This window comes from Apus apus, chromosome 5, assembly GCF_020740795.1.
Source record: "Apus apus isolate bApuApu2 chromosome 5, bApuApu2.pri.cur, whole genome shotgun sequence".
Classification (NCBI taxonomy): Eukaryota; Metazoa; Chordata; class Aves; order Apodiformes; family Apodidae; genus Apus; species Apus apus.
The window spans coordinates 19,616,341-19,641,672 of NC_067286.1; the positions used below are offsets into that span (position 1 = coordinate 19,616,341).

The 25,332-nt window shown below is 38.9% G+C and overlaps 1 protein-coding gene across 8 annotated transcripts in view; it reads right to left on the bottom strand.

Moving 5' to 3' along the window:
* Positions 1-25,332, bottom strand: part of CPT1A (carnitine palmitoyltransferase 1A) — an 86,976-nt gene that overhangs the window by 22,587 nt on the left and 39,057 nt on the right. For 7 of the 8 annotated variants that reach the window (XM_051620268.1, XM_051620269.1, XM_051620266.1 and 4 more), the window contains one exon: positions 24,499-24,591. In XM_051620268.1, coding sequence (XP_051476228.1) covers positions 24,499-24,591 — 93 coding nt within the window. Of the gene's footprint in view, positions 1-20,060; positions 23,185-24,498; positions 24,592-25,332 lie in introns of those variants that run through there. The other variant, XM_051620267.1, reaches the window with a different exon arrangement.

Genomic DNA, 25,332 nt, shown 5'->3' on the forward strand with positions numbered 1-25,332 from the left:
AGAGCCTTGTATCAGAGACATAATTGATTCTCTTGAGGAAATCTGTTTTAATGATGCAATTTTTAAACTTCTATTTTTAAATAATTTAGGTTCCTGATTCACACTATCCCATCTAGAAGACCATTTAAGAACCTTACTCTCTGAATGGTTAGGAAAATTTACTTTCCATATCAAATTTATGTTATGTATACTTTATATTTCACAACTTCTATCCCCCTTTGATATTTATCCCTGAATTTATTTAAAAAGAGGAATCATATCTCCTCTCAGCCTTTTTTTTGCCTAGACTAAATCAAATTCCTTTGTTCTCTCCACCTAAGAACAGATACTCCACTCTCTAACTCATCCCAGTAGATGGAGAACTGCATCTGTTCCAAATTAAGCTTACATTTTTTGAGTAGAGACAACCAGAACAGTACACAGTGTTCCAAACAAACATTTAGCAGCATTTTATAAAATAATATAAATATTTTCTTCTCTTTACTAAAAATATCTTTTCTAATATTCCCTAGAACAGTATTAAGCTCTTTCCTAGCTTTCTGAAATTAAAGAATACTGGTAGCTTAGAGTCACCTTTTGATTCAGACTCTCTGAAATAATTTTCAAGTTCTGACCCCTGATCTCTGTAATGAAGCTCTTGACAACAGTTTACCAGGCCTTTAGAGTACTGTCTGAAATACCTGTAGATAAAAAATGAAATATGAAGACGGCATTTGAAGAAAATTTCGCAATTGTACCCGTCAAAAGAATTTCTGTATTTACCTCTTTTTAAAAGATTGGCGTTTCTTGTTATTTTCAGATGAGACTGACACATTGCCAGTTTCAAAAAGGTCTCTGTGTTTTATCTGCAAGAATAAAATGTAAGTAGTCCATGGACTTGCTTGTTTTTAAATTCCTGCTTGTTTCCTCAGAAACATTAATATCTTCTAACATATCATAATTTCATACTTAGAAATAGAACAAATTTAAAAATACTGTAAAAAGGAAAGAAGACCCATTACCAAGAATAGCACAATAGCTGCTATTAAGACAGCTACCCATGCTTCATCTCGTAGCTATCCTTTCCCTTTTTATTGATTTATTTATTTGCTGGGGCCAGGGTTTCTTAACTACATGTAGCAGCAGTGACCGAATCCAATTCTTGCTCACATAAAGCCATTTGAAGAAGTTCCATTCATTAGTATCTAATTTACAAGATCCATGTATGAAACAGAAAGGCAAATTACCAACTTACTTTAAAAGCTATTTCCCCTCTAATATAGTACCTACATGTTCTAATTCTGTTCAGTTTATCTTCTCAATTTTTTCTGTACAGCTGTCAATTCCTAGCCCTACTCAGGACTGGATTTGTGGTGTCCTTTTTCCCAAGGTATTTTTCACCTTGGTTTCTTGACTTCAAAAGGGTTATACTTAGTTAAGAAAATGGATATATATTTCCTACCTCACTGTTTGAGGAAGAAATCTGTAGTTCTGTCAATGTTGTTAGTTTCACTACTGACTACAAAAAGCATTACTTGTAAGAGCACAAATCTAGTTTTAGCTTTCTTTATTGAATGCACAAGCCTCTTTGATGTTTTTTTCAGCTTGTTAATGACTATAGAAGTTGCTTCAGCTAGGCTTGTCTATTACATTATATATTACCAACTACTACTTTGTATTTGGTTTGTTCATTTGTTTTCAGAAAATAATTACAATCCTAGTCACCACAGAGCCTTGGAATGTTTTCAAACACTGAGTTTATATAATCTGTAATATAACAATATTAAATCAAACCAGGTTTACCTCTCTATAATGAAAAAGATAATTAAAGCTTTTAAATCTCATAGTTGTTTTTTTGTTCTGTCAGTGTAAACCCTTACACATTTTAGTGCATTGGTTTTTTTAATCATCAAATTGATATTAATTTCATTTATGTCTGTCTCCTGTATTCAATTACTTCAAAATTTATGCAGAAAATACAGAATCCTTCCTTCAAGACTTCTTAGCTGGCACCTGGCTGAAAATCTCAGCATTATATATATCATGTTTACCAGAGATCAGAGCCTAGGGATGATGCTCCTTGTTGTAGCTCATGTTTTCATCATTAATTTTCCTTACTATACCATTTGTATCTCTCCCCTGCTCTCCTAACCTTTACTTTTGACAATAAAAGTTTCTTATCTTTCCCATTCTAATTCCATTTTAATTCTTTATAATGTTTTTCTCTTTATTATTTTGCAACCTCTTGACTAGTCAAGTTCTTGTATGTTCTTAATTGTTTTTTCCTCGTCATTTGAGCTCATCTCTCTTTTGGCCTTAATAACTTGCCACTTTATATTATGGCATTGTCTCCTGCCATGTGTATTCATAGAATCATAGAATGGCTAGGGTTGGAAGGGACCTTAAAGATCATCTAGTTCCAAACCCCTGCATGGGCAGGGACACCTCCCGCTAGGTCAGGTTGCTCAACCTGGTCATGAAGACCTCCAGGGAGAGTGCATCCACAACCTCCCTGAGTAACCTGTTTCAACATCTCACCACCCTCACAGGAAAGAACTTTTTCCTAATGTCCAACCTGAATCTCCCCTCTTTAACCTTCAGACCATTGCTCCTTGTCCTCTCAGTATATGCCTGTATAAAACACCATACCCCAGCTTTCTTGTAGGCCCCCTTCAGATATTGAAAAGTTGCTATAAGGTCACCATGGAGCGTCCTCTTCTCCAGGCTGAACAACCCCAACTTCCTCAGCCTATCTTCATATTGGTGGTGCTCCAGGCCTCTGATCATCTTTGTGGCTCTCCTCTGGACACACTTGAGGAGTTCTATGTCCATCTTATATTGGGGACTCCAGAACTGCACACAGTACCCCAGGTGGGGTCTCACCAGAGCGGAGTAGAGGGGGAGAATCACCTCTCTTGACTGGCTGGCTGTGCTTCTTTTGATGCAGCCCAAGACATGGTTGGCTTTCTAGGCTACAAGTGCACATTGACAGCTCATGTTAAACTTCTGGTCCACCATTACCCATAAGTCCTTCTCCTCTGGGCTCTCCTCAATCCTTACTTCTCCCAACCTGTATTCGTGCATGGGATTGCCTTGACTCGGGTGCAGAATCTTGCACTTGGCCTTGTTGAACTTCATGCAGTTTGCACAAGCCCACTTCTCAAGGTCCTCTGGATAGCATCCCTTCCTTCCAGCGTGTTGACTTCACCACACAGTTCGGTGTCATTAGCAAACGTGCTGAGGGTGCGCTCAATTCCACTGTCCATGGCGCCAACAAAGATGTTAAATAACACTGGTCCAAGTACCAACCATTTGAGGAAAACCACTTGTCACATGTCTCCATTTGGACATCGAGCCATTGATCACAACTCTTTGGGTGCAATCAGTCAGCCAGTTCCTTATCCAATGTGTGGTATATCTACCAAATCTGTATTGTTTCAGTTTTGAGACCAGAATGTAGTGCGTAACAGTGTTGAAGGCTTTGGACAGGTCCAGGTAGATGACATCTGTTGCTCTGCCTTTGTCCACCAAGGCTGTGACCCTACCAAAAAAGGCCACCAAATTAGTCAGGCAGGACTTGCCCTTATGGAAGCCATGTTGGCTGTCACCAATCACCCCGTTCTTGTTCTCATGCCTTAGCAGGGTCTTCAGGAGGATCTGCTCCAAGATCTTGCCAGGCACAGAGGTGAGACAGACTGCCCTGTAGTTCTCTGGGTCTTCTTTTTTTACTTTCTTGAAAATGGGGGTTATGTTTCCCTGTTTCCAATCAGCAGAAACTTCACCAGACTGCCATGACTTCTCAAATATGATAGACAGTGGCTTTGCAACTTCATCCGCTGGCTTCTTCAGGAGCCATGGGTAAATCCCATCAGGTCCCATGGACTTGTTCACCTTTAAATTGTTTAGGTGGTCTCGAACCTCCTTTTCATCTACAGTGGGGGGATCCTCCTTTTCCCAGTCCCTGCCTTTGGTTTCTGTAAGCTGGGGGGCGTGACCAGAATTGTTGCTGGTGAAGACTGAGGCAAAGTAGTCATTGAGTACCTCAGCCTTCTCTACATCTTGGATGACCAGCTCTCTCGTTTGCTTTTGAAGTGGGCCCACATTTTCCCTAGTCTTCCTTTTTATCATTAAGGTACCTATAGAAACTTTTCTTATTGCCCTTAACTTCCCTTGCCAGATCCAATTCTCTCTGTGCTTTTGCTTTCCTAACCTGACCTCTTGCTCCTCTACTTCCCTGTACTTCTCCAAGGGTATCTGGCCTTGCTCCCACCCTCTGTAAATTTTGTTTTTACACCTAAGTGTGTCCAGGAGTTCCCTGCTCATCCCTGCAGGCCTCCTGGCACTCCTGCCTCTTTGTAGGGACACATTGGTCCTGGGCATGCAGGAAGTGTTCCCTGAATATGGACCAGCTTTCCTGGGCTCCTTTCCCATCCAGGGCTTTGTCCTATTCTACCCTACCAAGCAGATTCTTGAAGACATCATAGTCTGCCCTTTTAAAATCACGTGTTCTCAGCTTACTGTGTACTTTTCTCATTGCCCTAAGGATCTTGAATTCTACAGTGTCATGATCACTGCAGCCTAGTCTCCCATTGAGTTTCACATCACTCACCACTCTGTTGGTGAGAACAAGTTCGAGCAAAGCTCCTTTTCTTGCTGCTTCCTCTATCATTTGTCATCAAAGCACTCGAGGAAATTTCTGGAGTGCTGATGCTTTGCTGTGTTGTCCCTCCAGGAGATATCAGGGTGATTAAAGTCCCCCATGACTACCATGGCTTGCGAGTGCAAAGCAGCACCTATCTATGTAAAGAGGGCCTCATCCACTTGGTCATCCTGGTTGGGTGGCCTGTAGCAGATCCCCACTATGATATCTCCTGCCCCTGATTTCCCTGTAACCCTGACCCAGAGGGTTTCCATCAGCTCCTCATCCATCCTAGCCTTGTATTTTTTCTTCCCTCTTTAGTAATAGTGGCTGCTATGCACAAACTCTTTGCTATCTTGCAGTAACACATCTTCACACACTCAAAAGTTAATGATTTAAAATTTACAGTGACTTTTCATTACCACTCTGTTGGAAGTAATATATGAGAAGCAAAACAATGGCAAACACTTCTTTTCTATTTCCATCAACAACAAAAAAAATCAACTGTTACAACCTAAACAAAACAAAAAATGTAAAATATCCTACTGGAAGAAGATACCCTCCTTCTGGTAAAAGTCAACGTGCTTTTCTTCACCCCAAAAGAATCTTAAAGTTGTTTTAAGAGATAATATAATCTATATAATAGTAACTTAAAGGTTTCATAACTGGAATAAAATTATTTTTCTTATGGAAAACTGTATTTTTGCTTCTGGTATTGTCACCAAATATTTTGCTTTGTTCTTCTCTGGCTGTACCACTTGTGTGATAAACAGAACCGCAGATGCGAACTCCACAGTCGCTTCGTACTTATTTGTATGTCTCGGTCACACACACACACCACCACAATGATTGACTGGATATTGTTTAATCCCCATGGGCTTTGCGCCCTCTTTCAATTCTATTTTGACAGGTTGCACTAATTTAGATTTGCCAGGTTTATCAGTTTCCTGTACTGTAGGGATTACTCCCAAATCCACCTCATTGTCGATCCAAGGGTACTGAAAGAGTTGGCAGATGTGATTGCCAAGCCACTTTCCATTATTTACCTGAAGTCCTGGCTAACTGGGGAGGTCCGAATGGATCGGAGGGTAGCAAATGTAACACCCATCTGTAAGAAAGGCAGAAAGGAGAATCCAGGGAACTATAGACCTGTCAGTCGGACCTCAGGGAAGGTCATGGAGCAGATCATCTTGAGTGTCATTACAAGCCATATAGAAGATAACCAGAGGATCAAGAGCAGTCAGCATGGGTTTATGAAAGGCAGGTCCTGCTGAACCTGATCTCCTTCTATGACCTGATGACCCGACTATTGGACAAGGGAAAGGCTGTGGATATGGCCTATCTGGACCTCCAAAAAGCATTTGACACTGCTCCCCATAGAACTCTCATTAAAAAAACAACTGGCTGCTCATGGCCTGGATGAGCACACAATCTGTTGGATCAAGCACTGGCTGGACAGTTGGGCCCAAAGTGTGGTGGTCAATGGAGTCAAATCCAGCTGGCAAACCGGTCACAGGTGGTGTTCCTCAGGGCTCAGTGTTGGGACCGTTTCTGTTTAACATCTTTATTGATGATCTTGATAAGGACATAGAGTGTATTATCAGTAAGTTCGCTGATGACACCAAGTTAGACAGGAGTTTTGATCTGCATGAGGATATGGAGGCTCTACAGAGAGACTTGGATAGATTGGATAGTTGGGCAAATGTTAATGGTATGGGCTTCAACAAGGCCAAGTGCCAGATCCTGCACTTGGGCCACAACAACCCCATGCAATGCTACAGGCTTGGAGAAGTGTGGCTGGAGAGCTGTCTGGCAGAAAAGGACCTGAGGGTTCTAATTGACAAGCGACTGAATATGAGCCAGCAGTGTGCCCAGGTGGCCAAGAAAGCCAATGGCATCCTGGCTTGTCTTAGAAATAGTGTGACCAGCAGAAGTAGAGAGGTGATCGTCCCCCTGTCCTCAGCACTGGTGAGGCCACACCTGGAGTATTGCATCCAGTTTTGGGCACCTCAATTCAAGAGAGATACCGAGGTGCTGGAGCAAGTACAGAGGAGGGCAATGAAGCTGGTGAAGGGCCTAGAGAATAAATCTTATGAAGAACGCTTGAAGGAGCTGGGAATGTTTTGTTTGAGAAAGAGGAGGTTGAGGGGAGATCTCATCAGTCTCTACAACTACCTGAAAGGACATTGTAGAGAGGTTGGTGCTAGTCTCTTTTCACAGGTAATTAGTGACAGAACAAGAGGGAATGGCTTCAAGCTGCAACAGGGTAGGTTTAGACCGGAGATTAGGAAATTTATTTTCACAGAAAGAGTGGTTAGACACTGGAATAGGCTGCCCAGGGAGGTAGTTGAGTCACCATCCCTGGATGTGTTTAAGGGTCATTTGGATGTGGTGTTGGTGGATATGTTCTAGGGGAGAATATTGTAGAGTATGGATGATGGTTGGACTCGGTGATCCCAAGGGTCTTTTCCAACCTGAATAGCTCTATGGTTCCATGAACTGGGACTTGATAGCAGAATTTTCCTTCTGAAGATCTGGAGTGGGATCCAACTCGTGTGGAGTATAGGCAAAGATTGAATCAGTATTGGACCTGGGTTTTGTATGGAGTGAAACATGCAGTATCTAAGGCTGTAAGTTGGTCAAAGCTGTATGAAGTGAGACAGGTTAAGAATGAATCTCCTGTGTTTCTAGAAAGATTAAAGGAAGTGGCCAGAAAATACACTAGTTTGGAAGTGGATACAGATACAGCACAAGTGCAACTGGCCTTAATTTTTATTGGACAACCTGCAGTAAGGAAAAAGCTTCAGAAACTGGAAGGAGAAGATTAAAAAAAAAAATTTAAGTAAGATGTTAGAGGTGGCAGGGCGAGTATATAATAATCAAGAGAGGGAAGAAAGGAGAACTAGGGAAAACAGGCTACTTGCAGTGGTAACAGGAACACCTGTAAGAGGTAGAGGATGTGGGGTAAGAAAGGGGGCCATAGCAAGAGGTGGAAATGAGAACTGTAATGTTCCCTTGGGAATAAATCAATGTGTTTACTGTAAAGGAGAAGGACACTGGAGGTGAGAGTGCCCAAAATGGAGAGGAGGTCAGCAAGAGGCAGCAAGATTGATGATGTTAGATGACTGGAGGGAACCAGAGGGGAACCCAGCTAAACCTCTAGTTGTAATCAAGCTGGGAGAAAAAAGAGGTTAAGTTTTTAGTGGACATTGTAGCACTAAAACAGCATACATAACTGGGGCTATGGGGAAAGAGGAAAAATAGGCCATTTCTTCAACCCCTGGATTTAAAATTTGGAAACAGAATAATTACACATGAATTCTTGCATGTACCAGAATGCCCGATACCCTTACTAGAGAGAGATTTGTTATCTAAATTAAATGCACAAATTGTTTTTGAAAGTCGAGAGCTCCTTTTAAAAATGCCTGAATCAAAGACAGGAGAAATTTTAATGACACAAGAAAAAAGAACAAGAAATTCCATGAGAGGTGGATTTGGCAGTAATCCCTACAGTATGGGAAACTGATAAACCTGGCAAATCTAAATTAGCACAACCTGTCAAAATAGAATTGAAAGAGGACGCAAAGCCAGTGAGGATTAAACAATATCCAATCAGACCAGAAGCTAGGAGGGGAATTAAGAAATTGATTGATAAGTTTATAAAATATAAAATTCTTGAAGAGTGTGAATCTGAGTACAATACTCCAGTCTTGCCGGTGAGAAAACCTTCAGGTGTGTATAGGTTGGTACAGGATCTGAGAGCTACAAATCAGATAGTTAATGACATACACTCTCTAGTGGCAAAACTGTATACTTTGTTAATGGCCTTGAGGGAGGAACATCAGCAGCTTACAGTGCTTGATTTAAAACATTGTCTTTTGCATACCCCTGGATGAGGAAAGCAGAAAAGTTTTCGCTTTTGAATGGGAGAATCCACAAACAGGGCGAAAAATGCAGCTAACATGGACAAGGCTACCACAAGGATTCAAAAAAAGCCTGATGATTTTTGGAAAGCAACTGGCCAAAGAACTTGAAATATGGAAACAAGATGATTCAAGAATGAAACTGGGACATCTGCTTCTACAGTATGTGGATGACATCCTGATTGCTACAGAAAAGAGATCTGCCTGCATAAAGGTAACAATAGAACTTTTAAATTTTCTTGGACAAAATGGGTACAAGGTATCCAGAAATAAACCCCAAATATCAAAACAGACTGTGATATATCTGGGCTTCGAAATTTCAAAAAGACAATGGCAGTTGGGAACAGACCGTAAGGAAGCCATGTGTGACATCCTGGAACCCAAAAATGTTCATGAACTAAGGGTGTTCCTGGGAATGGCCAGGTGTCGTCTGTGGATAACGAATTACAGTCTAATAGTCAAGCCGTTGTATGAAGCCCGAAAGAACTCTCCCTTTGTATGGGGTCCAGATCAGCAATGGGCCTTTAAAGACCTGAAATGAGCATTAATGTCTGCACCTGCCCTGGGACTTCCAGATTTAACCAAAGATTTCCAGTTGTTTGGTCATGAAAGACAGTATCTATCATTGGGAGTGCTGACCCAGAGAATGGGAAGCTGAAAGAGACCAGCTGGGTATTTCTCCAAACCACTGTATACTGTAAGTAAGGGATGGCTTACTTGTCTCTGAGCTACCATGATGCATCAAAGCTGCTACTGTGATGCTTATCTAAGAAGCCTGAAAACTGACTTTGGGAAGAATAATAACAGTGTATGTCCTGTACATGGTAATAACTGTTTTAGAACAAAAGGGGGGACACTGGTTATCCCCCAGCAGAATGATGAAATACTAGGTCGTATTGACTGAGCAAGATTATGTGATTTTGAAAACAACTGCCAACTCAGTCATAGAGGCAAAAGCCTTGCCGGGCACCACATCAGCCCAGAAGGCAGAGCTTGTTGCCTTAACCAGGGCCCTTGAATTATCTGAAAGAAAGAAGGTGAATATTTGGACTGATTCAAAATATGCCTTTGGGGTAGTACATGTCCATGGGATCCTGTGGAAAGAAGGAGGATTATTATCCTCCCAAGGATCAAATATTAAACATCAAAACGAAAATTTGCATTTACTGCAAGCTGTTCAAAAGCCTACCCAGGTGGCAATCATGCACTGTAAGGCACATCAGGTGGGAAATACAAAAGAGATTGGAGGGAATAACTTAGCAGATAGAGCTGCCAGGAAGGTGGCAAGAGAAAAGTCTTTGCAATGGCTTTGATTCCAACCAAAACAATAACCCTTCTGAAGGAAGAACCTAAATACGCAGAGGAAGATGGTAAGTTAGAAAAATTATTGGATGCAAAGAAAAATTCAGCTGGATGGTGGGTCACACCTAATGGGCATGTTGTAATACCACCTCTCCTAATGGGAGAAGTAATTCTGACAAAACACCAAGAATGTCATGGGGTTGTGGAAGCCTTAGTTACCCTTTTAAAAAGGCAAGTGGTATTATTCAAAATGTTAGGGATAGCCAAAATGATAATTGTAAAATGTGATGTGTGTTTAAAGAATAATCCAGTGATGAAAAAAGTTCAGATGGGTAAGCTCAAATCTGGCACAGAACCAGGTGATTATTGGCAAATACACTTTTCAGAGCTACCCAGACAAAATGGGTACCAATACATTCTGGTGGGGGTTGACACTTACAGGATGGCCAGAAGCCCTTCCTTGTCGCATTTCACAGGCAAGAGAGGTTGTAAAATGGCTATTACAAGAAATAATACTGAGGTTTGGAATCCCTATTGGGATCTCTTTGGACAGAGGTCCAATTTTATTGCTGACGTGTATGCAAAGTGTATGCAAAGCCCTGGGAATCACTTGGGATTTGCATACACCATGGAGGCCACAATCTAGTGGAAAAGTAGAAAGGATTATCAGACACTAAAAAGACAAATTAGCAAAATATGTCAAGAAACTAATTTGAAGTGGCCTCAGGTACTGTCATTGGCCTTGCTGCGAATCAGGTACAGCCAAAAAGTGGTACCTTGGTCAGTCCTTATGAATTAATATGTAGGAAACCATATGAATACCCAGAACCAAATCCAAACATGCATGTAAGAGGAAAACAGGATGTGTATAACTGTCTGCTTTCTCTAGGAAAATCCTTAACTGCACTTCCGAACACTGCGGTGTGAAACAGACCCCTGCCATTCGAAAATCCAGTACATTTTCAACCTGGAGACTACGCCTATGTAAGGACATGGACCTCTGAACCTTTATAGGAACACTGGAAAGGACCCTTTTAGGTGCTGCTAACTACCTTTACAGCTATCAAGATCACAGAATCAGAGGTGTGGATCCACTACACCAGAGCAAAGAAGGCGTCCCCTTCATGGAAGATCATCAATTAGAGATACAGAAACCTTAAAATTAACCTTAAAACATGTCTGAATTTACATACCAGTTTGGGATTGTTGTTATTGGTCTTATTTTGATTTGGAGACTAATGCTGGTGGGAGCCTGGTTTGAGACCAAAATTGAGAAACAAAATGAAACTGAGAATTATGGTAAGTTAGAGCACAAGGAACAAAAGGCAGATAGAAACAGATCAGCTGATACACCTCCCAAGGAAAGCACCAGAAGAAAATTTGATGGTTGGCCTGATTAAAGAATTTGCCAACTTGCAGAACCTAACACAGATTACTGCTTGCCTACCAGTGCCAAGAGCAGTAGGTGAATCAGTTCCATGGGGAATTTTAACAATGAATTTGACCAATTTAAAGCACAAAAATGAGACTACCCACTGCAAACAAGTTCCCCATGTTGAATAGAGAAAACAAATAGAAAATATTCAGAAAAGGTGGAAATACCCAGGTGTCCTGGTTTAAATATTAAAGGTGAATCCCCAAAAAGCCAAGAGGACAGAATTGCTCTCTATTACCCTCCCAAGGGGAGACAGAAGGGGAATAAGGAAGAGAGACTTGAACTTTGGAAATTGAAACTAGAAACAAATGTTAGAAATGAAATGTAGTGTTGTTTTTGCATCCTAGTGTTAGAAGCATAGTGTTGGGTTTAGTGTTGTTTTCACATCCTAGTGTTAGAAGCATATTGTTGTGTTTTTATATATATATATGTGTGTGTGTGTGTATATATATGTGTGTATATATATATATATATATCCTAGTGTTAGGAATATCATAGTTTGTTTAAGAGAGAAGTGAGATATCTGCACATTCCAATGACACCTGGAGCGGTTTACGATCCAAGAAACTGAGGGACTTAATTGGGCTCCATCTGGGGGATCCAAACATGGAGCAGGATTTATGGCCGAGATAAGACCGAACAAAGCCACTTCTATCTTGCTCCTCGGGGCAGGATGACAACAATAGGTATAGATCATTTTGGTAATTGGGAAGACAGCCAAGGGGGCAAGAAAAGTCAGAATTATACCTTAAAAGGTAAAAAGTAAACTGCTAGAATGGAATGTGCAAACAGGGGTGGGAAACTTATGGGATATTTAGAAGCATCAGATAGGCTGTAAACCCTGGACTACCCAGTCAGTGGGGAAACAGGGGAGGGAACTTTGCATTGGAATCGAGAATATAAACCGTTATTCACCTTACTATGGGTGTGCCTACTTGTTTAGGTCATCCATTCTTGCAAGAGTGTAAATAAACTGTGCTTCGCTGAAGGATCTGTTTGGGCCTGTTCATTGGCACAACAAATGTTACTCACACGAATTTACTATAACACAAGGAAAAAAGGTTAAAATGTGGGGGAAGAACAGATAAATATTTATATACAAAACTGATCTTGATGATGGCAGGGATATGGGAAAGGCAGGGCTGCTCCAGGGGAGAGGTCCATGGCTTCTCACAGCACTCGATGCAGTTGGATTCTGGACTGACCATGTGGGAAACCGAAGGAACCAGCAGCAAACCCGGCGGACAAAAAAGGGCAAAGAGAGAAATGAGGGACTTCCGGGTCTCCTAGTTTTTATAGACTGTGACAGGAAGTGAGTGGGAATGCTGATCCCTTTCAGTCTCTCAGGGTCCTAAGGACCCTCTCTATAGGTGTCCAACATCGTGCCAGGTTCTCCCAAACCGTAACACCAGGGAATAGAGCTGATTGCCAAAAGTTACCAAATTCTTATTTTGAATCAATAAGAGATCTATCAGCTCAGATGTGTTTTCTTTGTAGTAGACCAACCTGTGATGAAAGCAATAGAGGATATTGTTCTTACACTGAACCAGTTAAGAGAAATGGTAATAAGGCTCCCACTAGCATATAGTGAAGCAAAAGCGTAGATTTTATTTGTTTGTTTGGTTTTTTTGTGAAAGTATTGAAATAATTTTCAAAACTTTCAAAGGGGGGAAATGTTACTGAATTGATCAAATTTTGAGTATTTAGAAGGCCCAACCAAGACAAGGCTTTTAGGAGAAACTGTTCGTATAGGAATCATACTGGGAGCAGGAGTGGGTATGTTTTACTTCAGTAGTCACAGAAACCACATGTACTACCCAAGCGGTACATAACAAGTAGCTAAGGTCTAGTGTTGCATAAAGACTAAGATATTATGCTTAAGCAGCTACCATGGAAAGAATAACACAATAATAAATCCTGAACCTATCACACGTTAGCCAAAGTCACAGTAACCAGTTATGCTACTTGAATATCCCCTTTCCCTCTCTCAACCTGGTTTGATTATCAGGGACTACAATCAATAGGGTGACCAATGATTTCTGTTAGAAATGAATATGTAAGAAGTTACGTAACTTGAAGGGGCCAATCAAGGCAAAGGCTAAACTTAATGAATAATTAAAAGTGAGCATTATATGCATTTTTATGTTAAATATTTTAGACAATAGAAATTTAATATATAAAAACCTGTTGATTGTAATGCAACTTAGGATATGCTAGGAGGAGTTATTGCCCATATCCTCTGCACATCAATAAAGAAGTGTCTGCTTATCTGCATCACATTGGTGTAGAAAGTAATTTTTTCTCACATTTGGTGACAAGAGGTACAAACCTTACCAAAACGTCCCCTTTTGGGGGAGAAGAGACAATTCAGGCCCATTGACCCATTCAAATAGCTGTTGAACTCCTCCTCCAAAAAAAGAGAGGATTCTAAGGACTAATTTATACTAATTGACGAGATGGGACTAGGACATAAGTAATTTTTGGAGCGATGGCTTCTTATTACTTATTAAGGGAGGGGAAAAGGACCGGTCTTTTGATGCAAATTGCACAGGTATAATTTTTTCCATGGTTCTGACTTATTGCTACAATCCCAGGCCACAAAAGGGTGGCAGTAGGCAGACTGGCAGGACTGCATTCCTTTAGTTAGATTTAACAGGGTCTGTCCTGTTGTCCCACAGTACTTAACAAGTTTAAAGGATAAAGCTTTAGCTGTTGTTCATTCAGAACCAGTCACCTGGAAAAGGCAAAAACTGCCTCAGTGCAGCTTTTACAGGTTTGTTCATATCTGAAAAGAAGACATTTACCTGAAGACAGCAGAACTACTCACAGTGTAGAAAGTTTCATTTATGCATAAATATTTTTCTAATTAAGCACACATGCAAATTGGTATCTTCAGCTGCTTTTTGTTAAAGAATAAAATCACCTGAGGCTGTCCTCTCTTATAACTTTCTCATACAATTTAGTTTTGAATACAAACTTACTCTACCATAAATAGTGCCCATGAAGGAGGTAGAAGTTTTCCTTCCAGGAAACACTTTACTCATGGCAAAACACAAGAATAAAATCTGATCACACAAAAATACCTCTGACAGAAGAACCCACTAACATTGCTGCAAATAAATGAGTTTTAATTTCTTAAAGGAAAATGATGTTTAACTTGAATGTACCTGGTTTACTATTCTGATGGCTTCTGACAAATATAAGTAAACAGGCTCCATACCTGGAGCATCTCCTGAGAGATGCGTACACTCAGCACCTATTAATATTGACAGCAATGTTTGTGCTTGTATGATGCCTAATATTAAAAGGCTTTGTTTTTACATTGCCATAAAAATGCACTACTCTAATAAAATTACAATAATATGTAATGAAATAAACCATGTTAAGAATGTTTTTGAGGAAGCTATATTTAGGTAAAGAAATATTTATTAAAATTAAAACTAAACTGCACTCAATAACTTGGTTGCTGCTCACATGAAAATGTGTTAATCTATCTAAATATCATTAATTTTAGAACCTCAGAAACCATTTTGTTTAAAAGTGGATTGCATTTCATGTTCATATAATTATGTAAACATTAGCGAGGCATTCTGAATTCCATTGTTAAGGTACACTCATAACGTTCACTGCTGCTCTTCCTATACAGAGAAACAGGGACACTTGGTGGCAAGGGAAGGTAAATACAAATATATGCAGGAGTTTATGCCAAATGTGCTTTATAAGGAAAGTAATCTGTATATTTAAAACTATAAATAAATTCAATAGAACTATTACATAATTTTTATTATACTGAAGCACCTAGCAATATTTCAGTTATAAAATAAATGATAACTGGTGATAGGTACATGAGCTTTGACTTATCTCCCACTGCTGCTCCTTAAGGACATAAACCACGTAAGAATCAGATATGACCAACCCATGGTTTGGATTAATTCAGTTCCAACCCTCTTGCCATGGGCGGGGACACGTCCCACTACATCAAGTTGCTCAGAGCCCCATCCAGCCTGGCCTTGAAAACTTCCAGGGATGGGGTTTCCACCACCTCTCTGGGCAACCTATTCCAGGGTCTCACCAGACTCATGTTGTTCTGAAAGCGGGGTCCATTACCTGGTGTGCAAGAAGCTGACCCACACAGAGTTGAGATACTTGCTTAAATATCCAGTTCTGTGCAGAAAAGGGAGCAGGGTGGTATTCCACAAAGCAAGCTCGGTTTCCCAAAATACAAGTGCTACTTTTATACCCAAAAATATGAGAAAGAACTTGATCTCTAACTTTATTCTATCACTCACACATACAAATGGTCAACTACGTCGTCACTTCCATTTGAAGTGGCAATGCTCAGGAATTCTACTGTGCATGCTCAAAGAGTAAGGGACTTGCTGTTAGTAGGGGTCCTTCTGGCCTGAATTTAGTATGCTAGTGGCTCATTAATATATTAATATGGTGATTTCAATTACTCAATGTGTTTTCCCCCAGTGCTCAAAGGTGTAACCAAGATAAGCTGTGGGGAGTGCTTCTTTCCATCCCTTTTATCTGTCTTGCAGGTGTCCTGCAGGCCTGTCACAAGGCTGGGTTGTTCACTACTGGGACAGTGTTTTTCTTTAACTGGTATCTAGTTTTGTCTAATTCTTACTGTTTCACTGTAATCTAGGCCTTGTTTTTATTCTGCATGTCCCTTATGTTCTCTTTTATGTGATTTTTTTTTCCCAAATGTGATTTTTTCCCCAAATATTACTTATTTCAGTTAATAACTGACAACAATGGGGAAGAACTTCTTATCGTTTAATCTGAACCTACTCACCTCTAATTTTATCTGTTTCCTCTAGTCCTACCACTACCAGACATCCTAAAAAGTCCCTAACCAGCTTTCTTGTAGGCCCCTTTAATATACTGGAAGGCCACAATAAGGTCTCCTCTGTGCTTTCTCTTCTCCAGACTGAATAAAACCCCAACTCTCTTAGTCTGTCTTCATAGGATGTCTTCTTCCTAATGTCTAATCTAAATCTACCCCCTTTCAGTTTGAAAACATCCCTGCTTGTCCTATCACTACATGCCCTTAAAAAAAAGTCCCTCTCCAAAATTCCTGTAGGCCCCCTTCAGGTACTGAAAGGCTGCTATAAGGTCACCCCAGAGCCAGGCTGAACATAAAATCATAGAATCATCCTGGATGGAAAGGACCTTGAAGATCATCAAGTCCAAGCATAACCTAAATCACCTATCATAACCTAATCTACCCATTCAGTGCTTAAATCATGTCACTAAGCACTGTATTTTTATTTCTTTTAAACACTTCCAAGGATGGTGACTCCACCACCTGCCCAGGCAGCCTGTTCCAGTGTCCAATCACTCATTTGGTAAAGAAATTCTTTCTAATGTCTAGTCTGAAGTCCAGCTTGATGTCTCAGCAGTAACATAAACATTCCAGCATTATCAGTTCACTCGCTGGAAAACTTGCTGCTAGATAAAGAGAGCTCACTGAAGAAAAAAGAAAAAAATCAGTAAGAAGAAAATTGGCTTCATCCTGGCTCTAAACCAGGACAGGAACTAAAGAGCAAAAGTTAATATAATATTTGTACCTTGTACTATTACCTAGTAGTTGTTAATACAGACTGTAATATATAGAACCAAAGTGGGTATGTTTGTGATGTGGCAAGATTTTTTTTAATGAGTAAAAGAACTACCCAGCCATTTTAAAATACGGCATTGACATAAAAGAACAGCAGTCAGAACCATATGATCACACTACATGCTAATTTCTTTCAATAAAAGCAAAAAATGTATTTCTGTATTTACTACTAAATTTGTTCCAGTATAAAATTAATGACATAACTTTAAACAGCATGTGCATCCCATGTAAGTTTTAATGTTGTGATTCCCCACATCTAAGTCACAAAAAAAGCATAGATATAAATTCTTATTGCACTTAATCTTATTGTTATCATTCTGAGATTTTGATTGATTGTTCCCTTCTGGAGAGAAAACACTGAAAACTGAAACACTGGAATTTTTATGCTGCACTGCTATAGAAAGAAAGAATGTAGGCAGCATTTGAAAGCAGATAAGGTGAATAAGTATGTTCAGCCTCTTCTGGAAGATTTAATTCCTTATATTTTTCAAGATCTCCCTCAACAAAGCTGCTGTTTCCATACAGATGTACTTCAACTTTTACTGTTGTATTTTGATTTTCAATGGTGAGTGGATACTAATGATGTTTACGGTGCATAAATTATTGTCTTGACAAGATAATCCTTCTTCAATGGGATTATTAACTACTGCAGTTTTCAGGTTAAAGTTTTCAGAACTACTTTTCCTAAATATTTTAGTTACAAGTTCACCATCTGTTACCCATCTTACATCAAGCAGTATCTGATTCTCCACAGTCATGAACATACTGTCAACTGGTTAATTGTTGTTGAAGAGAATTAAATTTTCTACTTCAGTATTTATTTGAACATTTTTTTCTATCTAGAAGTGAACAAAATAGTCTCAACTGAACAACACATATATATGATATTGAAGATTAAATCAATTAACATGTAACTGTGAAACTTAAAAACATAATGCTGGAAAAGGTTGTTTGGGTTCTGAACCTAGTTTTCAGAAAATATAAGCCACCATACCAACACAAAAAAGCTGCTTTTACCATAAGAACACATTCTTTGTAACTTTTAAACACATTAATAATTCAGACTTAAATCAGAATTTTGCCACTTGGCTTTAGTAGTAAAAAAAAAATATTCAATCAACTTTCACATAGTACATTTATGCTGTTTTGTGTCAGTAAGTAGCACATTAAGACCAAACCTTACCTGTGCTCTCCATATCACTATTGCCAGCTACAGAGAATGCAAGCCAGAGCACCTCTACCCAGAGTAGCAAAAGGCCACCATTAAAGACAGGCCAAGATCAACCTGCACAGTCATTGCTACTATTTTTTTGATTTAGACTAAAGCAATATGGGGAGGGTCAAGCTACTCATTACCCAGACTGGACTGGGATATAGCAGCCCCCTGAAGACTCAAGTCTCTCTGACTCAGATGCATCAACCACTACCAGCTTCGGGACAGCTGTGGGGTGGGGCAGAGTAGGGAGACAAGCCCTACTCATAAGGTCTGGCTGCCCTTTATCCTCTCACCCCGTATGACCATGTAATTTTTCAGGGCAGACTGGAAAGTGGCAGGCACCACCTCCACTCCGGGCCCTCAGCAGAAGGCGTCTCTATCCTTTTCCTCCCCATCCCTCATAGCCAGCGCCCCTCCGGCAGTGAGGTGGAAGAGAAGACCTGGCACCAGACCTTACAGGGTGGTGGGTATGCGCCAGAGTGCCGTTCGCATCCTGCGCACATGAAGGTGGACAAATCTAGCACTCAATAGAGGCAACAGAGAGCGCACGCACATACACAGAGCCTGCAAATTAGGTTGGGGGTTTGGGGGTATTTGTTTGTTTTGAATTGAAGGTACAATTTCCCTTGCATATTATCTTGTATTACAAGGAGTCAAAGATTAATCCGAACTGAGTAAGGGATTTTCTGGTATAGTATATTTAATATATTGGTATAGTTATATAGTGTATTCTATTATATATTGTATATTTGGTATAATTATTTTATATAATCCATGAAGCATCCTCCTCTGAGGGAAGGCTGAGAGAGCTGTGGTTGTTTAGCCTAGGGATATACAGTGGAAGGAAAGGTACAAAAAAAATATGAGCCAGGCTCTTTTCCATGGTGTCCAGTGACAGGATAAAAGGGCACAAACTGAAACATGGGAGTTTCCCTCTGAACACCAGGAAAACTTTTTTACTGTGCAGGTGACATAGTCCTCTGGGCATAGTCCTGGGCAATGATCTGGTTGGACCAGATGTCTTCAGATATCCCTTCCACCCTCAACCATTCTGTGATTCTATGAAAACTGGCTGCCAGCTTCTGTCTTAAGAGGCCATTCTACAACTCACTATGTAAATCTTGGAATTGTAAACCCAGTGCCATAAAGATTCAGAGTTTAGAAAACACTCCAAACCTATCAGGCCACTTTCTACAGCATTTTGAGATAAAAGATATTTTCTGTGCCCACAAAGTTTCCATACAGCATTTTTGTTTAGACTAAACACAATTTACAACTTCAGTATCCAGTCTTGGTGGGAGACGTTTGAAATACAACCAGGAACTACCAGTAGCTAAAAGATGAAGCGTGAAATTGAAAGAACTGTGTTCTTTCATGTAAGAAAGGTTTTGTTGTGTTTTGTTTTTTTTTGTTTGTTGGTTTTTTTTAAACAGCAATTAAAAAATCAGCATGTGAACCTTTAAAGTGCAAAACAAACCCTCTTCAACTCTCTCAAGAGTAGTTCCCAGTTTTAAAGCAATTTCAAAGCAGTTTTCAGGTACTGGGAATCCGCAGATAAAACAACATTTAAAAAATGTTAGCTTTCTGTGCCTGAACTAGTTATCTACTGCCTTACAACTGACATTCTATGGATTATTCACTGTAAAGATCAAACCAGTGCTGTCCACTAGTTTGCAGACAGACTGTTTCACAGAAACATTCCAGAAATTACTTGTATCTCATAAAAAGCTCATCTAAAATAAGATCTACACTACTTCTTTTTTCTGCTGAGCCTGAAAAAGAAAAATTGTTCATTGACAGTTGCTATTAACTAGCAATACACATATAGATCACAGCAAAAATAATCTGAATAGTGTGCTATTTAATAGCAATGATTTCACATGTTCACAAACAGCAGCAAGGGAGCTGTGTAGAAGAAAGACATTAAACTTTGTACTAAGTAGTGGTAATTGTGATATTTTATTTTTTTTTTTGAAGTAACAGAAGCAAGTAGAAAACAGTGTTAGATGTAAGCAATCAACCATAGATACAGAGTAACTGAAAAGAAAAATAAACAACTAGCTTAAATTAATATATTTTAGACAAGGAAACAACTGGTACAAAGGCTGAATTAGAACCATGATTTTCAAGGTGAGGCACAGCCTTCCTTAGTACCTCAAAAACCCAACCCTTAAAGGAATATTTAGTTTGGAATGGTGTAAATACTGGGGAATGGTAGTCTCTAGATGGACTTAATGGTTTCTAATTTCTGGAATGAAATAGCTGAAATAAGAAATTTGGAAAATGCACATTTGAGGTATTCCAGCAATTTGACACTGCTATTTAATAAACAAGTTAATTTATTATTATTATCCAACCTGATTTTTACCACCTACTCAATTCTAACTTGGAGCTCTTAAATCACTAACGAGAATAAGTAATACAAGGTTTTAGTAACAAATCAATATCTTTTCTGGAATAAGAACTTTTGCACTATTGAGGAAGGTTCATTCAAATCACGTAATTTCAGTTACATTCCTATGGCTTTTCAGCAAAAAAAAGCAAGTAGTTTTATTGTATGTACACAATATCGAATATCAATATTTAAAATATTAATAGCCTACATTCACTGTGGATTTCCAAGATTTACATCCAAAAAGCCTTTTTTTTTTTTTACATGCTGTTGACATTTTAAAGAAAACTAAATAAAACTGTATCTGTTAAGGAATTATGATCTTTCCTGAATTAAAAAGATACATGTAACACCAGTAAACTTTTCTAACGTTTGCAATGAAACCCAGCTTTCTGTGCCAATTATACTTTCTAAGAATCTAAGATTTCACTGATAACTGCACTAACTACAACAAGACTTTAAACATTTAATACCTGAGAGTCAAATCTAACCTTTTTTTTCTAAAAGAAAATCCTACAATTTTCTATATCCTAATGTTACTTTAAGCACATATTGCTCGGTGGTCAACAAAAAAAACCAAATGAAACAAACAGTGCATTAGTTCTGCAGTCCAAAATAACAGATCACTATAAATTTGTTGCAGTAGTTTGATAAATGCCAGGTCTACCAGACACAGTAAGGACTTATTTCAAAGTATCCTTTCCCACAGAGTGTACCTAATTAAATAATGAATGTCTTTGGCAAATTCCTGTGAGTTCCTACATTTATGTAATCATGCATTAGTTTAAGTATTTATCTGGGATCCTTAAGGTTTCCCACCTCAAACATACATATACAGGTGTTTTCATAGCTAGATTGGAATTAAAAAAATCAAACCCAAACCCACAAAATCCAAACAGCAACAAAAAAACCCCTACAAAACACAAAAAAAAGCGAAGAGGCATAGAAACATAGAAATACTGGCCAGAAAGCATTCAAAGTTTAATGAGAAGTTTTATATCAACCCCAAAGGCCTTTAAAATCAGCATCATACTGAAGCAGCATTCACTCTACTACTAAAAACATTTAATTTAAAAAAAAAGAAAAGTTGCCCTAACAGCTACATTTTACTGGATTGCAGGATGTAAAAAGTAAGCACATCTATAAAGACTGGGGCAGAGAAGCACTGCACACAAAGATACTCCATTTTGTAGTGGCCATTTTATTTCTGCACTTGGAAAAATTATGCTCTTTTTTGAGTGAAACAGCTTTCCCCTCCCTCCTTGTATCCTTGTATCCTTCAGAAACTGCTTGACCAAGAGCATCGCCCAGGAGGGTCTTGAAAAGGCCAGGACTTCTCCATTCTGCAGCTGTTTTCCACAGTCTGCCCTTCTCATTCAGATAGCTGGCAATGTAGTAGTGGTCCTTCCAGGGTGAAAGTGGGCAAACTGCTATTGATCAGTCTCTAAATTCAACAGCCTGCATTTAAATTAAAATTATATTCCCTGCAACCCAGAAACTTATCTCAAACGACCACCAAATAATACATAAGTATCGGTAGCTCTGAAACAAAGTTACTCCTGCATTTCATAGGGACAGATCTTTGCCATTTAGACCGGTGCATTCATTAGGGCTTTAAACCTAACTGCACCATATGGCAACACACTCAGAGCCTACATATACTGCAGAAACCTAACTTACAGTTTGAAAACTAGATCTCCATTACTACTACTTCACCTTCTTCTCCACTAAGACAAGGTAAAAGCAACTCCCAGAATACACTTTTTCCTGGGTTTAGGATCTTTCTTTTCCTAAGGCAGTAGCATGAACAAGCACATAGGTCTCTTTATCTATACAGAACAAAATTAACAATGTGGCAGACATCCTTCTAAGTAAAAAGAAAAATGTGATACCTGCTAATGAGGTGACATTTAATTACCCAATATAGCACTACCCAATGTTGTTTTTTTCCAAACCCGCTCAAATTTCTATGTCTCGGTATGTTACAGGTTAGCAGGCATCTTTTTTTGTATGTTTTACAGAGATTACTTTTAAGCCACCCTGCCCCCCACCCCCCAAAAAAAAACACAACCCAAAACAACCCAAAAAAACCAACAAAAAAACCCAACAGTAAACAGCCACAAGTTCTGTCATTCATTGACATAAAGCAGCAGATACATTGAAGAATATTCTGCTATTAATACATAGCAAATAAAACTTTTTCTAGTATTTAAGACTGTGTTTTATCCCTTTGATTCTGGAATACAAGTAGACTAATTTTAAATTAACAAAAAAAAAAGCAAGTGTATACAAATTAAGAGAAAACTGTAGGCGTTAAAATATACATGACAATGCAATTATATTATACTTCATGCCTAGGAACATACAAGATTTCAAAAGTCATCCTTTGTGGAAATAAGGAAATAACCTCTTCCAAACTACTGAAAAAAATGAAATGTTCAATGCACTACTAAGGTTTTCATAGGTGATCAGAAGATGTTTACTCAGTTTCTTCACCACCTGCCGTTTAACAAGCCTTGCTCATTCACTGTTCAGAAGAGTTCTCATCCCAACAATGGGAGATGGCTTGGCATCGATAAGGCAAATCACTTGGTACAGTTTTTACTAAGGTTAAATAAACCCATGATGTCAACCATTGCTTTTTGGATGTTTTTTCCAAAACGATGAGAATCCTTTAAAAACAAACACAAAACAAAACCAAAGACTTGTACTGTCAGTCAACAGTTATATTCTAGGCAAAAGACGGAACATTTTAAAATTTTGTAATTTTGGAGCTTACAGAGTTAGGGCATGTATTTTATCATAAAATGGGAAATTTAAACCACAAAATTTTCAATGTTATATAAATTAACACAAGTTTATGCTACTACTGACTAATGAGTCCTTCATTTTGCATTTACTTTCCTACAGACAGAACTCAGATTATGTATTTCTTTCTGAAATGTAGTAACTGTTACTTTAAAATAGGTGGATCTGTGTATTTTTTTATTCAAGATTTTGCAAAACCTAATTTTTCAGAAAACAAAAAAATGTTCAGGAAGCGGATGACTAATGAAGCACTGGTGTATGACCAGAAGTACTGAAAGAGCAGAAAAATATTTTGTATTTGAGTTCATGTCAGTATTCTGAATCTTTTGCCATTAAAACATTACATAAAGTATTGAAAATGAAAATCACAATTATCTAAGTATAAACAAACTATGAACTTGTTCTAGTTAAGTGTCAGATGAATGCTACAAGGAGCAAATTAAGATTGCAAATATAAATTATGAGCTACTTTACAGGACCTACTACAAAGATCCTACTAAGACCAAGGCCACACACAGGAAAAACTAGTTCAGCTATGTAATCCCGAACAAACTCATAATGTTTATTAAAGTCATAAAAATCTGAAGGGAAAGGGCAAATTGAAATGCACTCAAAGCAGGCCTCTGCAACAGCAGGGTATTGAATAGATGACATCTACTGCATTATAACTGGATGTTATTCTAATAATTTTTTATTATGTTTCTCAGTCACAGATTACAGTTTATAGGACAGTTTTTTCAGTATTATTTAAACCAAGAATATTTAAAGAATAGGGTGCATACATTTTACTCTCTCTTTACAACTGCAGCCATATTCAAATCAAAGCAAAACCCCAGTAACTAAAAATACACCCATCTTACTGTTTATGGGACAGATATGAGTAATTTTATATGAGTTCCAGAGAATTACATGCATATAAAGAGGACTGTGGGCACATACTTTCTTTACGCTTGAAAGCATAAGTGAAATAGAATTTATTTCCTTGGTTCATAAAGCTATTAAATGTATAGAAAGGGAGATAAAAAAATCCCACCAAAATGCCAGATGTTGAAAAAGAAAAAACACATTATAACTGTATGTTGCAAGTCCTACTAAATTTTTTTTAGACAATGAGTAGAAGATTTATAAGCAGATATCAGAACAGGTTTATTAAATCACAGGAAAAGACTGACCCTTACCGTCTCAGAACAAGATACTTTGCTGGAGACATGGAAATGGATGGAATTTTCATCCAAGATAATGTAAGAAACACCATAGCCGTCATCAGCCACCTAGAAGGAAGAAGAGAAAAACAAGTTATATTTTTTAAATTTTTCCTTCCAATCCTAAATTCTCTTATACATAATTACACAATTCTTACTGTTTTTAAAATCAGTTGCAGTTTTTCCTCAAGCAAAAATTAAGCTTCCATATTTAATGCACCATTTCTGAAGATTGATTCTACTTAAGGAAACAATTTAGGCTCCTCTGAAGTGCACAGAAATAACATTTTCTGAATATATGGTTATGGGTTTGATGATCAGGCAGTGAGGTGGATCAAGAACTGGTTGAAAGGAAGAAGTCAGAGAGTTGTAGTCAATGGGGCAAAATCTAGTTGGAGGCCTGTGACTAGTGGAGTCACTCAGGGGTCGGTACTGGGACCGGTGTTGTTCAACATCTTCATCAACGACCTGGATGAGGGTACAGAATGTACCCTCAGCAAGTTTGCTGATGACACCAAGCTGGGAGGAGTGGCTGACACACCAGAAGGCTGTGCTGCCATTCAGAGAGACTTAGACAGGCTGGAGACTTGGGCGGGGAAAAACCTGATGAAGTTTAACAAGGGCAAGTGTAGAGTTTTGCATTTGGGGAAGAAAAATGTCATGCACCAGTACAGGTTGGGGGCTGACCTGCTGGGATCTGGGGGTCCTGGTAGACAGGAGGATGACCATGAGCCAGCAATGTGCCCTTGTGGCTAAGAAGGCCAATGGCATCCTGGGGTGTACTAGAAAGGGTGTGGTTAGTAGGTCAAG